The sequence below is a fragment of the Symphalangus syndactylus genome, chromosome 18 (assembly GCF_028878055.3).
Source record: "Symphalangus syndactylus isolate Jambi chromosome 18, NHGRI_mSymSyn1-v2.1_pri, whole genome shotgun sequence".
In the NCBI taxonomy this organism is placed as follows: domain Eukaryota; kingdom Metazoa; phylum Chordata; class Mammalia; order Primates; family Hylobatidae; genus Symphalangus; species Symphalangus syndactylus.
Genome location: NC_072440.2, coordinates 40526485 through 40539796, shown reverse-complemented (window position 1 = coordinate 40539796; position 13312 = coordinate 40526485). Strand labels below are relative to the sequence as shown.

Below are 13312 nucleotides of genomic sequence, written 5' to 3'. Positions count from 1 at the left end.
TCACTTGGGCAACCTTTTGTTATCTAGTTGTTTCTACTGTTTTAAAAAATTTTTACTATTAATGGTAATTCAAGGTTATTTTCATGTATTTATTTATTAGACTCACGCTAATACTTAACATTTTTCTTTTTCTTACTTTTCTTAAGAATTAAGTTGCTACTGCATCATCTATATTTAACAAATTGTGTGATGGTCTCTGAGCAGAAGTGGTCAGGAACTTCTCTTCTGCCTTATGTGAGCTAATTTTTTTGATTCTGAATTTAGCCTAGTGCTATATACTTGTATACATTCTCTAAGAGTTGGCTGCATATTTACTTTGTACCTCCTTGAGCTATTATTTTATTCTTAATCAAATTTTCATACTGCTATGTATTTCATTGGTTTAATGAATTTGGTCAACAACTACTTCTGTTTCTTAGCAGTTTTTGCTGTAGTACTATAAAGAACTTTGTTTACAAGGGCATTATCCAAATTATGTGTTCCTAGAAATAATCAAAATGCTTGCTTTTTTTTTCAAAAGATTAAGCTCATTGGACTTTGGCTTTCTAATCTGTAAAATAGCATAACAATGTCCCCATCAAAAGGACTGTGAGTATATCAAATAAGATAGCTGGTGTGAAAATACTTGGGAAACTTGATGATATACACACACCATGTATGTTACGATTATTATTACTACCATCTTTATCTGTTTTGTTTTTCAGCTATTTCATTGGTTTCTATTTATAGAGGATAAGATGAGGATATCCTCTGTCCTAGGAAGGGATTATTTTCCTCCTTCTCACTTTCCCAGTATAGTAAATAGTTGTATTTAAACTTAAAGAGTATTTAAAGGTTTTTCAAAACAGCTCAATTAAATAGATAACCACAAACCTTCATTTTAAATACCCTTCATTAGGTACCTACCCTCATTAGGTACTGCTTGTGTTTGAAATTTCTAAGAAAATTTCTCAATAGGAAAGCTTAACTAGAACAACTAATAAGAAATCATCAAGTAATTAAATATATCATAACATCATTCTCTATAAAGCACAGTTGAATTAGAGACATCTGACAGTCTTCATAGCATTATTGTGAACTAGGTAAGGTAAGAAAATTAAAGTTTACACATGACCATATGAGAATTCAAATTAAGAGAAGGCACAGTCCTTTATGGTGGAAGCTATGTGTAGTGTCAGATTAAATGTTGAAATAGTTATTTATTCTATTTACTTTTCTTTCCACAGAAACTTAATCTCCTTGGTAGAAAGAATGCTTTCTAGTAGTTGATGTCAAAGGAATATCTTACTGCTCCAATGTAGATATCCAAGGAGAATGGAAAAGCTAAACATGTCAACACATTACTTTTCAGCAACGTATAGTATTGACTCATGGTATGATTAAACTCGTCATTCCTACCTGAGTCTGATCAGATAAAGAACTCTTGAGGCACACAGCAAAATGAGGTATCCTTGCAAGTGTGATTTTGAAATAAAAGCATTTCATATTTAAATATGAAATGCTATAAGGTTTTCATAAAATATATGTATATATTTAATATTTACTAACTGGAGTAGAATGTATGAAAGAAATAATCTATCCCAAACTCAGTTTACTACAATTTAGAAAGGTAGAACACATAACTACATAAATGGACTCCACTAACTCACTGTGAGTTTTCCTCTTTCTTTTATCAATACCAAGGCTGACTCACCTTTGATGAAGTTGCATTAGATGACTTTCAATTCGGTCATTCGCCTATTTAACATTGTTTATTGTTATCTATGCGGCTGCTCAGTATTCTACTCACCTCTACCCTGTTCCCTTTTTTGATCTGCATAACGGCTTTTTTAAGCCTTTCCCTTTCTTCTCAAGCTGCCCCATCCCTCTCTCCTCCGGCTATTGATAGCTGTACCTTCTACTTTTACATTCTTTCATTTGGAGATGGAGGAGTAAAATGTTTAGAGAACTCATGGCTAATATCTCTTAACATTTTACTCCTCCATCTCTAAATTTACATTTCCCTTTTTTTTTTTTAACTCTTCTTCTCTTCTCTTTTATTCTTCTTCTCCTTCTCCTTTTTTTTTTTTTTTTTTCCAGACGCAGTCTTGTCTTCCTTCCTCTGTCACCCAGGCTGGACTGCGGTGGCATGATTGTAGCTCACTGCAACCCTGAACTCCCGGGCTCAACCAATCCTTCTACCTCAGTCAGTCTCCAGAGTAGCTGGGACTAAAGGCGTGTGCCACCATGCCCAGCTATTTTTTTGGATTTTTAGTAAGGACAAGGTCTCACTATGTTGCCAGGCAGGTCTTCTTTGCCTTTCCTAAAGAATACAGTTCTGGTATTTACTACTTTTCCAAGGATAGCCTCCTTACTTTGGCTCATGATCGTGGTTCCGTCAGCAACTACAGCTCCATCTTTAAAGCCTTTTTCCCCTTGAATTTTTAGTCTCTTTCTATCTCCTGGAGCCTTCCCTCAGCTCAAGTATCCTGAATTCAAAAAAATTTCTCTTGAACCTAATTCTCTGTCAGGCAGCCTTAGTTCTTTCTTCCTACTCCACCCATCAGCCTTTTAAAGAGATGCCTGCATTTGCTCACATTTCCACTTTCTTTTTTTTTTCTTTTTTATTATTATACTTTAGGTTTTGGGGTACATGTGCACAATGTGCAGGTTTGTTACATATGTATCCATGTGCCATGTTGGTGTGCTGCACCCATTAACTCGTCATTTAGCATTAGGTATATCTCCTAATGCTATCCCTCCCCCCTCCCCCCACCCCACAACAGTCCCTGGAGTGTGATGTTCCCCTTCCTGTGTCCATGAGTTCTCATTGTTCAATTCCCACCTATGAGTGAGAACATGTGGTGTTTGCTTTTTTGTCCTTGCAATAGTTTACTGAGAATGATGTTTTCCAGTTTTATCCATGTCCCTACAAAGGACATGAACTCATCATTTTTTATGGCTGCATAGTATTCCATGGTGTATATGTGCCACATTTTCTTAATCCAGTCTATCGTTGTTGGACATTTGGGTTGGTTCCAACTCTTTGCTATAGTGAATAGTGCCGCAATAAACATACATGTGCATGTGTCTTTATAGCAGCATGATTTATAGTCCTTTGGGTATATACCCAGTAATGGGATGGCTGGGTCAAATGGTATAAGGCTACAGTAACCAAAACAGCATGGTACTGGTACCACAACAGAGATATAGATCAATGGAACACAACAGAGCCCTCAGAAATGATGCCGCATACCTACAACTATCTGATCTTTGACAAACCTGACAAAAACAAGAAATGGGGAAAGGATTCCCTATTTCATAAATGGTGCTGGGAAAACTGGCTAGCCATATGTAGAAAGCTGAAACTGGATCCCTTCCTTACACCTTATACAAAAATTAATTCAAGATGGATTAAAGACTTAAATGTTAGACCTAAAACCATTAAAATCCTACAAGAAAACCTAGGCAATACCATTCAGGACATAGGCGTGGGCAAGGACTTCATGTCTAAAACACCAAAAGCAATGGCAACAAAAGCCAAAATTGACAAATGGGATCTCATTAAACTCAAGAGCTTCTGCACAGCAAAAGAAACTACCATCAGAGTGAACAGGCAACCTACAGAATGGGAGAAAATTTTTGCAACCTACTCATCTGACAAAGGGCTAATATCCAGAATCTACAATGAACTCAAACAAATTTACAAGAAAAAAACAAACAACCCCATCAAAAAGTGGGCGAAGGACATGAACAGACACTTCTCAAAAGAAGACATTTATGCAGCCAAAAAACACATGAAAAAATGCTCATCATCACTGGCCATCAGAGAAATGCAAATCAAAACCACAGTGAGATACCATCTCACACCAGTTAGAATGGCCATCATTAAAAAGTCAGGAAACAACAGGTGCTGGAGAGGATGTGGAGAAATAGGAACACTTTTACACTGTTGGTGGGACTGTAAACTAGTTCAACCATTGTGGAAGTCAGTGTGGCGATTCTTCAGGGATCTAGAGCTAGAAATACCATTTGACACATTTCCACTTTCAATTCACTCCTTAACCCAGGGGCTCATACTGCTATTACCTGAATAAGACGCTCCACTCAACTGTCATTCAAAAATCTAGTAATTATAGAAGGTAACTGTTCTATTTCTCCTGGTCCTCTGGACTGTTATTTCTGTTTGCTGTCCCGGTACTTTAACTGTTGTCTTGTTTCCCCTACCTTTATCATGTACAAGCCAATTCATCACCTGTTATCTGTCATGTTTTCTACTCTCTGCCCTTTGTTCCTCATGTCCACATCACCATGTACATACTCATTCATGGCCAAAAATCAGCATTCTCTTTGATTCTCCTTCTCCACTGGCTGTCCTCCAACATACATACATACATCACACACACACACACACACACACACACACACACACACACACAAATTCTATAAGCCTCTTGCATCTAAACCAGCTCTTTGCTCCACTGCCTTGACTTAGGCCTTCATCCTATTTAGCCTGCCTTACTTCTGTGAATTTCGACATGAAATACTTCCCGGTAGTCACTTCACTATGCAATCATTCAACAATAGAGTAATCAAGATGCAATAAAAACAAGAATATGATCATGCCAAAACTCAGCTAAAAACCTCTGTGGCTCTCAGGTCCCATAGACTGTATTTGAAGTTTTCTTCTCTCTTGCCAGGTTTCGCTATTCACATCAAGCAGATTGTCATTCCTTAGTTCAGCCATAATTTTCCATGCCTCACATTTAGTAAATGTTCTTCCCTTAGCCCGGTATTTTCTGTATCTTTCCCTTGGGTAGAAAACTCTCCATCTCCTCTCTATGTTCCTGCAGTACATTGTAAATGCCTCAAGGATTGTGCTCACCATATTTTATTACAATGGTCTAAAATGCCAGACCTCACTGCTCCACAGATTGAGAGTTTTAAATACACCATATTTGCTCAAGAAGCATTCTCATTATGTGTGAATGAATAAATAAGTGTCATGAATTTCAAATCTAAGAAAGTGAGATAAAAATAATGTAAAAATAGGGCCACTAGGAATAGAAAGTTGTTTAGAGATGAAGAAGGGTAGACGTCAATAATACAACTGCTAAAATAGCAACCATAGTTTGTAAAAATGAGTGAAATATAATTTCATTTCTAGAACCCCATGTAGACCTATTGCAATACACTGATGCTCTGTTAGAACGGCAAGAATGGCACTAGACACTCAGGGGTCCCATACAGACTAATTCTTATAAGATAAATTGCAGCCTGTTAAGAGTTTTTGAGATGGGTGTTACGAAAAGATGGTGAATGTTATTGGACAAATGTATAGACCAAGAGAGAAAGATGAAGATTGATTCTATACAGAGGCAGATGTGCCACGAATAATAGTACAGGTATTGAGTGAGAATAAAGACCTGTGTAGAAAAACATGCACACTACCACAAGAATGAAATGCACTGAGAAAATGAGCTAGTGATGGGATAGGATATGCCAACCTGCTTGTCATTTTTTATTGTTTTTCAAGCTGTACTATGTCTTAAATGATATTCAAGTCTGTCTACTGTTTTCTGTGCTTGCCTCTAATGATTCGTAAAAATTGGTTTAATTTTGGCAAAGTCCCACAAAGATTTCTTAAATGATCTGGCAAACCAGTGCTAACATCTGTACATACATCAATTGAAATATATTCAAAATGCTATACAGTCTATTATCATAGGACTTTTCAAATGGAGTTGAAAGCTTTTCAAAATATTAGAAAATATCCATGTAGTTAGGTAGCTAAAACTCAGGCTCTACATAAATATAAGCTAATGATTTAAGTGTTAGTTTCCATTAAAAATTTAATTCTCAGTTTTCCTATAAAGTATTTTCTGGGAAAATAAATACATGCGTGTATGTGTGTGTGTGTGTGTGTGTGTGTGTGTGTATGTTAATCAAGATTGACAATGCACTCAAGTTAAATCTACCATTCATTTCTAGCTTGTATAATTTTATTCATATTCTTTCTATACTGGAGAAGAGTGATACAGTTGAACAAAAGCTTTCATTAGTTTTATTACATCATCAGCTCTAGATACAAATTTACTCGGTTTTCTCACTCTTTGCCTGCCCTTGTACTTACATATCGCTGGCAATGGAGGAGTTCCGGGACATAGACTTTGGAGAGAGGTCATAATCGCTGTCGGATCGATACAGGAAGGACTCCCGGCGTTGACTGTGGACAAAATTTGCTTGGAGAATTAGCCCAGATCCTGGGCTGGTCATGGGATCCAAGGGACTCCGTCCCGCAGATGTGCCATTGTCCACATCAAAACTGTAAAGGAAGGAGAAGGAATTATGTTGCTGTGAACGTTCACATGTTCATATTTTCACAAAGCGTTTAGCGTCAGCTGAGGAATTGACAGTGGAATTAGCAGGAATCAAAATTACAGCTAATTTCTGCCATAAAAATATGGTAATATTGAAATACATAAAAGAAAAATACATTGACTTCACATTCTTGTTTTCCTGGATACTGTTGTTAACTGACCAGATACAAGATACAGGTTTTTCCAAACCCTACTTCAGTTAAAAGGGAAACACTCTGCAAAACATAATCTTCTAAGTACAAAATTCCTTTTGGAAAATAACAAATACACAGTAATTCATTAAATATTTGAATTCGATTCAACAAATACCCATTTTGTGCCTAATGATGTTCTCCCAAACCTGGGCTTCTCCCTCCACGTTCCTACCCTATAACATCCCTCCAAGCATTAATTTCTGTTGTACCCACTTCCTTCCATCCCTACTACCAGTATTTTAAATTCAGGTGTCCATCAAATTTCACCTATATTATTATAACAACCTTTATAATAGTGTCTTGAATCCATTTTCTAGTGTCATTCTTCAGTTTAAAACCCTTCAGTAACTTGCCATTGCTCTCAGGATGAAGTCAAAATTTCTTTGCTAGACTGCCAGTCTAACCATCTGCTCTCAGTTACAATTAGTTGCCCTCCCAGCCTCAACTTGCAGCCCTCATCTATTCGGTACTTCATGCTCAACTCATATTGAGGCACCATCTCCTTGTCACAGGCCGTCACCGCCTCACCTCCACCTCCGCTAAATAATCAAATCCCCTTTCCCCTGCCTAATTGTCACTCATCCTTGAGACTTAGCCTGCACCTGAAAAGCTACCCTGGTACATCAGAGCTTTATGAAAGGCCCTTTCTCTATGCTCCCAAGACACTTTCCCACTCCCTAATGACAGAATTTACAATGAATTGAAAATGGTTTTCACCCGGTCTCCATTCCTAGATTGTGAGCTCTCTACGAATGGAGACTCAGCGTATTCTTGGCACTTTGAAAACTGTGCCCAAGTGTCTTGAGTAAATGATTAAATGAATAAAAGGCACTGTGCTCAGCAATACGTATTTCAGAGCTGGGAAAAAAACCACACACACAGTTCTTAACGTCATAGTCCTTATAATCTAGATAAACTTTCCACAGAGAACCTTTCTAGTGAAACATCAACCAGGATTAAAATAAAGTAAACTTTCAGCAAAACAACATGGCACATGGATACATATGTAACAAACCTGCACATTGTGCACATGTACCCTAAAACCTAAAGTATAATAATATAATAAAAAATAAATTAAAAAAGAGAAAAGAAAGAAAAAGAAAAAAAAAAAGAAAAAAAATAAAGTAAACTTTCATGTGTTCTTAGGAGAGGAGGGTGATAGCTTATGATAGCCCAGCAGGTGTGTGGTTTTAAAGAAAAAATTGTTCAATGAATAAATAAACATGTGAATTCAAGTTTTGCTGTCATTAATATTTTCCGCATTAGAATCGTTATTCAAACTATTAACTAGCTAATTTTAAAACATTCTTTTATTTTCTTTATTGGGGTCATTAATAAATAGAGTTATGACTCTAAGATTGGAAGATGTTTCATAGATCACTTTTGAATCTGTGATCAAATAACAGTGGCTCCAAAATAATCCATCAAATAAACAGAAGAGGAAAAACTCATTATCTTGAGCAGTTGTAAGTATGTTTTTCCAACTTAAAATTTTCTTAGAATTGTGTCTCTTTATAGATATATTTATTTGGTTCAGGAAGGACAATGAGAGATTGTCAAGTTGAACAGACTCACTTTACAAACAAGGATACCAGGTCCTAGAAAAGTAAATTGACCAGTCACTGAGCTAACTGCATTGAATCATCTATTGTTCCTAAAGTCCTTCCAGCTCTACTGCATGATTATATAAACCACAAATATATGTGGCACCCAAACAAGGGACATGTGTTTCACCAGAATAGGATAGGCACATATGTATGTGAAACCTTGTCAATTCCCAGGAAGGCTGGAAGGGGAGGATAGTCTCTAATCATTCAATAGACACACATTAGGGATCTTCGACAAACTGTCCTTGGATATGCCTAAATAGGCATTTATTAAGCACCTAATATGAGTGCATTAAGATACAAAAATAAAGGATGAATGACTAACTCAGGCTGGGATATCTGAGAAGTTTTCATGAAGAGTAGTATTTGAGAAGGTTTTTGAAGGTATTTAGTATACAACTGGAAGACATTAAAAACTTCTAAATAGTGGCGGTTTGGCAAAGTAGATTTCTCTTCTAAGAAGATAGTCATGGCAGCTTTTCAGCATGAGGAGGACCTAGTAATGTGAATACCTATAGAAATGTTTATGTTTATTTCCCTTTAATATCAAGATACTCTTATTGCTACACTTTAAAAAAGAAAATACCCTCTCCTTCCTGTGCATGAACAGAAATGTAAGAGATACTGAAGTGTGAGTTTTGGTTTAGTTTTTTTCAGTTCAACTGAGTAAACACCAAATTTGTAAAAATCAGTAATTTTTTCTTTAATTATAATTTTTCCAATTAAATCAAGCAAGTCTTAACACTCCACTATAAGTTTTGAAACAAATATTGCTAAATACCTTAGATATTTAGCATATCATTTAGATACTTATGATATTTTTAAATCTTACAACTTTTAAGCCATAATATTACCACTAAAACCAAAACATTTATTAATAGGTCAGGAAGTGCTTGATATGAGATATTCTAGGGGCTTTAATATTTTTCTTTGTATACTGTAATATAAAAATTTGTCCACTAGATGGAGATCATTTTCTTAAACAAGGAAACTATTTTCTACTGAAGGGTTAAATAACCTTAAAGGCCTAAATTATTTCTTAGAGACTCATGAAAATAACCCTTTAAATGACATCCAAAAAACAAAGTTCACAATTTATACTAAGTAATTATCAATATTGATAAAATTACATTAATCTAATATCAGTATTAGCTTTACAAACATTGAGAATGAAGATCTAAAAATAGTGACTGATATTTTATTGGATTTTTTTGTTAAAGAAAAAAATACTTGAGAAGACAATTGAATTTCTGTAACAAATCACTGAGTACTTATTGTGTTGGAGTAAAGTAACATGAGCATCATTAATAGTCTGAGGTTTCACTCTAAATTTTGGCACCACAAGAATTCTCAGAATACGGTTTGTTTTGGGAAGTGAACCTAGGGTCTGAGTTCATTTGCATAATTTATTTCCATTATATTAAATGCTCTTACAATCAAAATTAATTATCAAGAAAAAGTAGTATTACTGAGACTCTCTAGTCTGAAGTATCAGCCAATGTCAGTATTAGTGAACGGCTTTATAGAAAAAGAGACTTTTTATTTTGAAATATTCATTGAATAAACTTTTACATTACATCCTATGTCCTTAGATCAGCACTTGAATAAGTACAGATACACTACACATTGTCCTTTTCTAGAAAGCACTAAAGTCTAATCAAAGTAATAGAACATAAAGCAACCAGAGAAAATAAAAGCAACAAAACAGGTGGCATCTGTATTAAATAGTATATAAATACTAAAACACGGAATTGTATTATATAGGCAATCAGACTATGTGATGTAGACGATGAATGTAAAGGGAATTTAAGAAGTTGCAGGATGTACACCTTTGAAGGAGAGTTAAAAAATGTCCAGCCAGAGTAGAGCTGGGGTGGGGGTGGAGGTCATCCAGCAAAAGTGAAGCCACAAAAACAAACCCAAGAAGGAATGAATAAGGCATGTATATGAAACAGGACATTTAGTGTGTGGCTCAATTTGAGGCTTGGTATTAAAGAATAGTGGGGGCCTATAAAAATGGCAATTTTGTACAGTTCAACCTAATAGGTAGGGCTGGATGTGTTTATGGTATGGATATGTTTATAGGTATGGGCCAAGGAGTGTCAGCAGAAGCTTGTTATAAAGACTTACGTGGAAACACACAAATCAACTTTTAACATTGAAATCTCAGAGGAGTAAGATGAGGAAGACTAATATTTGTTAAAATAAACATATTGCTTTTGCAACAAATAAAAGGTAGAAAACAGAGTAGAGGCTGAGCACAGTAGCCCATGCCTGTAATCCCAACACTTTAGAGGCACACGTGGGAGGATCGCTTGAGCCCAGGAATTAAAGATTACAGTGATTGATCGTGTCACTGCGCTCCAATCTAGGCGACAGAGCGTGACTCTGTCTCAAAAAAAAAAAAAAAAAAAAAAAAAAGACAGACAAAAAACAGTTAAAAAAAAAGGAGAAAAATAAATGTGTTAACTACAAAAGGACCCCCCAAAAGGCTTGTTCATTAAATACTTCAAATATTAGAACTAGGAGGTTTGCCTTAAGAGAGGTTAGTTGTGGATTTTAAAAGGCAGTACATTTTTACTCGGTAGGTAGTAAGTTAACTGAGAATTAGACACTTAACTCTCTGAAAGTTAGCCTAATTAGTCAGTTTGGGCTGAAATTATAGATGGCTTCAAATAAGCTACTTATTTTTGAAACATAATTGTATCAATAGTCCACATCGTGGTATTATGAATAAAACAAGAAGGTGATGAAGGATAAGGTAGCCCTAACCTTAGATGCTGGTATCAAAATGATCAGTTGTGAATTTTCCAAAGACATTCTTTAGAAAACACTTGGATGTGGTGAATTCTCTTTTGACTCATAGCCAATTAGATGGAGTCCAAGCAAAAAACTAGCAGAAGTTTGAAAAAGTAACTAAAGGACTGGGGAGAGTAAAAATAACCAAGTTTAATGATGATGGTGGCAATTACAATAATGTTAATAATAATAAAACTTCTGGGGGCACTTTCCATGTTCCAGGCACTGTGCTTTGCATATATTATCTCATTTAATCCTCACAGTAACCCTTTGAAGTAGGCACTGTATTTTCCATTTGACCATGGGGACTCTGAGGCATAGACAAGTGACTCTATGTTAAGTAGTATGCTCAAGCTCATAAGTGGGTTTTAAACTCAAGCTGTCTGATTCTAAGGCTGGGGAGAAAGGACTCTGTTTACACCTCTATTATGAAGTTTCCTATTAATCATTAAAAAAATACAAGAATATCTTTTAGTTTCCTCACCTGCATGGAACTTCTGAAAGTAACATTCTGATTAACTTACAGGTGACGCATGCAAAGGCTAATTCTGAGACTAAATTTTCATATGGGGCCGGGTGTGGCGGCTCATGCCTATAATCCCAGCACTTTAGGAAGCCAAGGCTGGTGAATTGCTTGAGCCCAGGAGTTCAGGGCCAGCCTGGGCAACATGGTGAAACACCATCTTTACAAAAAATTTTAAAATCACCTGGGTGTGGTGGTGCTTACCTGCAGTCCCAGCTACCCCAGAGGTGGAGGCAGGAGGATCACCTGAACTAAGGAGGTCGAGGCTGCAGTGAGCCATGATTACGTCACTGCACTCCAGCTTGGGTGACAGAGCGACACTCTGTCTCAAAAGAAAGTTTTCATATGACCCAACATTTTGGAATTTGCCATATCCCCAGATTTTTCCAATTCTGAACATAACAGTAGGGTGTAAAAAAGTCTTTGCTGTAACCCATTTGGTGGGTTTCTTTATAGAGTTTGAGATTTCATTTGAAATTAAGGAAGGGTCAGTGGGTCTGCAAAAGGGCTTAGCAAATGGAACTAAGTGAGGTGCTTTCTTGTTCCACATGTTTGCTTCCCTTAATGCAATTTAAGAATGCACACAATTCTTAAAAGAGATAACTTTTGCCAGAAGGCAGTTTTGGAGGAGGAATGATATAGCTATATTTGGTCTCCTATGAGGGGGCAGTAAGAGTAATGACCAGCTGGCCTGCTGCATTCAGAAGTGTTAAAGAATGTGTGTGGCTAGCACTACTCATGATCATTTAATCCACAGACCCATCCTTTTCTATGGAACCAGCCCCCGACAAGAAACAAAGAGAAATCGGACAAACTGACCAATGAACTAATTACTCCCAGTTCTCCACACTGTTCCATTTCAGTGGAATTACTGGATGGTAATACAGTTCCAATCTACCTTTCATCCACGTTCTCAACTGCTCACATACTTTGTGTCTACTGACCTTGTAATGTTTGTCTGCTGAAGGTCATTTCTCATCTTTTTGGCCTTTTGCTAGACACTGCTTCCCCAGTTTAAATCTTTTCAATTTATTTTTGACCATGATATGGGCCCTCTCCTGAGCCAGAGTCCTGCTACTGTGCTGAGTAAATAGCTTTCCTCATCTATCCTAGCCATCAGGACCTTATACTTAGCACTGACCCCCAGTATGAAGCCCAAAGTGGGTGGGGCAATGAGGGCCTCAGTGGATCAGCTGCTAAGGAATCCCTATTAATAGCAGCCTCCATTACTGAAGCATCTGTGAAAGCCACTCACAGGGAAGATCTTGCTGAATGCCGCTGGGAATCCTGGGAGCCATCACTGAAGCCAGGACCATCTGAGAGCTGCCCTTTTCACTACATAGTGAGAACAATGGCACATAGAAAATATAGACCTACCAAAAATGTTCCTGTTAAGACGTTTATTTAAGAGTTAGAAAACACGGGTTAAATTTGAAATCTTGGTTCAGCCACTTCCTATTTGCGTGTTCTAGGGCAAGTTACTGTACCTTTCTAGGCTTTCACTGCTGATAAAGATAATTACAGTACCTAGCTCTAGGGCCATTATAAGGATTAGAAGAGAAAATGTTTGGAAAGCATTCACCACATTGCCTGGCAGCTAGTACACTCCCATTATTTAGCAGCTATTGTTTTTCATTTTTATTACTCTTTTTCTTCCAGGGGGATCTTCATCTAGGTCATTCTCTTTAACTTTATTTGAACACATGGCTTTGGGAAGAACCTAAAGGGAGAGATGAAAGAGGAAGAGAACTGAGCACCAGATCACCTGAATCAGCCCTTGCAATCAGTGAGGTGACAGATGCTGGAGCCAGATTGCTCTAAAAGTTTTAG

The 13312-nt window shown here is 36.8% G+C and overlaps 1 protein-coding gene across 13 annotated transcripts in view; it reads right to left on the bottom strand.

Moving 5' to 3' along the window:
- Positions 1-13312, bottom strand: part of PDE4D (phosphodiesterase 4D) — a 1541788-nt gene that overhangs the window by 246640 nt on the left and 1281836 nt on the right. For 12 of the 13 annotated variants that reach the window (XM_055252913.2, XM_063622615.1, XM_063622613.1 and 9 more), the window contains one exon: positions 6113-6304. In XM_055252913.2, the coding sequence (XP_055108888.1) occupies positions 6113-6304 (192 nt within the window). Of the gene's footprint in view, positions 1-6112; positions 6305-13312 lie in introns of those variants that run through there. The other variant, XM_055252921.2, reaches the window with a different exon arrangement.